Below are 4562 nucleotides of genomic sequence, written 5' to 3' on the forward strand. Positions count from 1 at the left end.
TGGATGGATGGATGGATGGATGGATGGATGGATGGATGGATGGATGGATGGATGGATGGATGGAGATTAAATTAGAGTTACTCATTCCTGTACAAACCATGTAGAAAATGTAACTTTCAAAAACAGTCTAAGCTGAAATAAGGAGAATTTGAAACTCAGATTCAGCCGTTATACGGTCCAAAATACGAGGCCAAAGTTGCTACAGCCAGCATTCCATCATTCTGTTCTAAATATGAAAAGTCAAGTATTATTTGTTCTCTATATCTGTAAAGTCTTTTCTTAGTCCCATTTCATCTGCCATCATCTTGTATTTACAGTCTGGCAATGTAAAAGCATCTCTTCCTTCAGAAAAAAAAAAAAAAATGACAGCCGTTCCTCGCTCTCCTAAAACCCGCAGGCTTTAGTCAGGAAAGCTTTTTTTATTCTATTGTCTCTGCAGTGTCTCCAGGAGAGAAAAACTGTTTTTTTTTTTTTCCTCTCCTTCTTTCTGTCTCTGGGTTTAATGTCTAATCCCTCCTTCAGAGGCAGAACGGATGCACGGATTCCACCGAGGCTGCGGCAGCTGCAACTTCCTCTTTCTGCACATTAGACTCACAAATCGACCGTCGAACAGTCTCAAAGGCCTTGTGTGGGAGGCAGAAACACAAAATGAGGAAAACAGTGGAAATGTTCGGCAGCACACAGAGAAGCTCTGCAGAATGTAGCAGGACCTGTTTCTGTTTTCAGCGTCTATTTAGGCTGAAGTGTTTCTCTAAAGGAGAAGAATCTGATGCAGAATAATGAACAGACTATAGATGGCTTGGGAAGCTTTTATGAACTATCTGATTTCAAGTTATTTAAGTTTCTGCTCCTCTATTAAAACAATAAAATATTTAAATTGGGCCATTTGATGCTACAGAAGCTTTTTTTTTTTACCTCTTATAGAAACACAATCTAGTCATTATTTGAGTTTAACAAAGCTTTAGCATCTGCTGAGACATCAAATAAGAGCTTGCCGTGGTCATTTCTAAGGAATATTGGTTCAGTTACAGCGGCACAAACGTAAAAAAAAAGCTTTCCGTATTCAGACAGTTTTAATATTATCTTTGTTTTTTTTAATCTGAAAGAGATTCCGTCTCCATTTTTCAGACAAATGGTCTGCTGATGTTGCTGTTGTCTGCTATTAAAGGAAACAGCATTAAGATGTCAGGTTGCTGTCTGAAAAAGACCAAATGAGGAATCAGCTGATTGAGAAACGGATTCATGAATAACCTATGATGCTGATCTTAATTTGTTCTCCCTCTGTGAAGTCAAATATTAAGGCTATTTTTTTTCTTTTAGTTTTTGCTTCACTCTACTTACTGTTTGTCATCAGTAATGAGTCTGCATCATCAGGGCAGCTACTATTAACATCCTTAAAAATATATTGTTTGTGTTTTTATCTGTTAAATCAAATGATAATCAAGCTAAGTAACATCTGAAATATTGCATGCAATAGAAAAAAAATGCCTGTGGAAATGTTCAGTCATTCAGGTCATAAAAACCACAAACAGGCTTAAAATGGAAGGCAAACTGGCTTTGGTTCAGTTTTTGAAAAATCCTCAATACCCATATAACTCAAATAAAAGCTAATATGTTAATGTTTACATGGATGCCTAAAGTCTGCATTAAGACCTGATAACTGGAGTTATTCCTGTGAATTTGTTGTATATTTTCAAGCAGAAATTAAGCATAAAACCCTCTGAGTTCAACAGGTTACTTCATCAGTACCTCAGCCTTACCATCTGATGTAAACACTTTTATTTATCCCCCCTCTGTAAAAAAGTTACAGACCCCTGCTTTGTACATTAAAGTTAGCAGAGCTGCTGAGGCTGTTTAGCCATTTGAATTGGGTGTGAGGAGCAAAGGCCGCCTCTAAAAGTTTGAGACCGCTGGTGGAAGATTGTCCTTTTTGAAATTGCTGATCTACTTAAACAGACACTAGATTCAGATGTAGGTAGAAAGTAAACATTCTTCCATTTTTTTTTTTTTTTTCTCTGCTATTTTGCATTTTGTGAAATTAAAGCGGAAGTCTGACGAGCTGAGATTAGCTGCTTAATTAGCTGGGGTAGCTGCCTGGGTACTAAGCTGCAGATTTATCTACTAAAGCACATGCTAACTTTTTTTTTTCTTTTACCTTGTTTGGACCATTATGTGTAAAATGACTTGTAAAAAAAGAAGACAGCTGATGGCTGTTTTTCTCTGACCAGAGCAGATTATTTTGTCTTCATTTAAACTGATGTCACTGTTTACTGTCTGAGCATTCATGCTGGCCTGTTGAAAGTTGCCTCTATCCAACGTCTGAATATTAGGAAATGAAAAAGATAACTTGTTGAACAGAAAGTCCTGTCCCGACTTTGAGGTTTCTGCTCCGTTAAACAGTTTATGCATTAGGATACTGGGTGTGGAACTCAGTGTCCTGCTGTATCAACATGGAATAAGTTATTTCTCCTGTAAAGTTGCCTTTTTTTTTCTTTTTCTTTTTGTTAGAGCTGCAACCAACGATTATTTTGAAAATAGATTAACATGTTCAGTATTTTTCTAATAATCGATTCATAATTGGATAGCCAAAGTTTTTTTTTTTATATATATAAAAGTAAACCAGGTGAAACAAAATGTTCCACTTGAGGAGTTCTGGATAGAGCATATTGACGGAAAAAATAATATTTTTATTTTAAATGCAAAGTGTATATAAAATATATATACAGGGGGCTATCTGAGGGAAGTAATTCTTTCTGTAGACGCCACGTGTTCACAGGGAAAGGCTAACTTAGTCTATTTCACTGCAGCACACAATGCAGTGTGGGTGTGACGACTCTAAGGCAGCACATGACACAGATACTACAAAAGATGTTACAGAGAAAAGCCCTTCAATTCCTCAAGTGTTTAGCTATGAGAGACACATTGTTCACTTCAATAAGAAGCCACCTATTGGAGGCTTTGCTGGGTATTCAAATCAATAAAATTATTAGGGTAACCACATTTTTTTCACCTGTCAAGTTTTGTTTTAATGTGTATTGCACATTTTCTGTTAGTCCAATAAAACTGAAATCCTTACTGAAATATTACTTTTTCCATCAGTTATTACATATATTAAACTGAAATAGCTGTTGCAAACATCCAAATATTTAGAAATAAAAATTGTTAAGAATAATAGGGGTGCCCAAGCTTTTTTATACGACTGAATAGGCAAGAACTAAAGGAAATCAACAGGCATAAGAAAATCCAAACATTGTTTTATTTAAAGATTAAAGAAATATGATAGATGTTTCTCTTTATTAAATCTAAATGTTTGGACTTCTGTTTAAATCTTGTGACTTTCCATGATCCTCGTGTTTAAAGAATGAAATAAGTCCTGATGGACGTGTCTGCAGAGGTCTGAACTTCCAATTTAGGATGTCCATCGTCACATTCTCACAGTCTCCTGGCCGTCCTTCTTCTGGACTGGATGTTCTGATTAAAGCTCCAGCAACTCAAGGCCTTTGCTGTCAAACTAGCTAATCCTCTGGTTTTACTTTGGTCTTTTGCAGAATACGCAGAGAGCATCGGAGATGGAAAGAGCGAGGAGTTCAAAGAAGCTGAGCGGAAGAGGATCATGGACCTTGCGGACAACTTTTAATCTTTCTCTTTCCCACACAGACGGAGAAACCCATCCAGGCAGACAGATTAGTTACATTCCAGACAGGTGAAGCCAAACTTTACTAAAACAGAAAAGAAAAAAATGTCCTGTAAAGAATTGAAGTAGGGGTAGCTTTTCTCTTTTTGCCTCAATCTCTCACACTGAAACTGAATATATGCAATCCGTCTGCTTAAATAAATAATCATTGGTTAAATTGTTTGCTCAGACAACTAGCTCGACCGAAACAGAAAACCAACATGATTACATCTCCTCCCCCATTTAACCTGTTTGTTTTTGTGAATTTAGCTGTAAACTATTTTCTAATAAAACACTTGGTATTAAACTCCTGCCTCCCTGTGCATCTTTTTTTTTATTAATGTCACGGTTTACAAAGTGAGACGTGCGCTGCGTCCTGATAGTCTGCACGCATGAATCTCATTACATTCCCCTTGATTATTGTTGCACAGCGAGCAGCGGCGGAGGAGGAGAGCGGGGAGCTTCGTTGGCAGATTTCCTCGCTGCGTGAGAATCCTCAGAAACATAACCTACTTGTGCTGGTTTTTCTGGGAACCCACCCACGGATGGATCTCAGCAGTCTCCCCCCAAGCTCTCGTCTCACTCCTGCCTCTCTTTGTGATGCGGCTCGCGTCGATGTGGGGGTGTATTATAGTACAGCTGTATACACAAACAAATCCCCTGTTATTCTGCCTGCCTTGTGTACCAGACTCTATTGGATCTGTGCTTTCTTTACACTTTGAAGCCAAAAAACACATTTTAATTACTGTTGCTTTAGAAATCAGTACAGTGTAGATATTTATATAGATTCCACCACTTAAACTTGTTTTAGTATCTATTTTTAGTCAGAACCTTTACTTCCTCCTGACATCAGGCAGATTGTAGTGTCCTTTGCTAAATATATAAAGAT

The 4562-nt window shown here is 37.5% G+C and overlaps 1 protein-coding gene across 1 annotated transcript in view; it reads left to right on the forward strand.

The window, feature by feature from the left end:
* The window catches only part of ctnnbl1 (catenin beta like 1), a 96856-nt gene extending 92899 nt beyond the window's left edge, over nucleotides 1-3957 (forward strand). Inside the window, exon 16 of the mRNA XM_015380442.1 lies at nucleotides 3549-3957. Within this exon, the coding sequence (XP_015235928.1) occupies nucleotides 3549-3637 (89 nt within the window). The 3' untranslated portion in view covers nucleotides 3638-3957. The remainder of the gene's footprint in view (nucleotides 1-3548) is intronic.
* The last annotated feature ends 605 nt before the right edge of the window (nucleotides 3958-4562 follow it).

The sequence above is a fragment of the Cyprinodon variegatus genome, unplaced genomic scaffold (assembly GCF_000732505.1).
Source record: "Cyprinodon variegatus isolate N-32 unplaced genomic scaffold, C_variegatus-1.0 Scaffold214, whole genome shotgun sequence".
Lineage (NCBI taxonomy): Eukaryota > Metazoa > Chordata > Actinopteri > Cyprinodontiformes > Cyprinodontidae > Cyprinodon > Cyprinodon variegatus.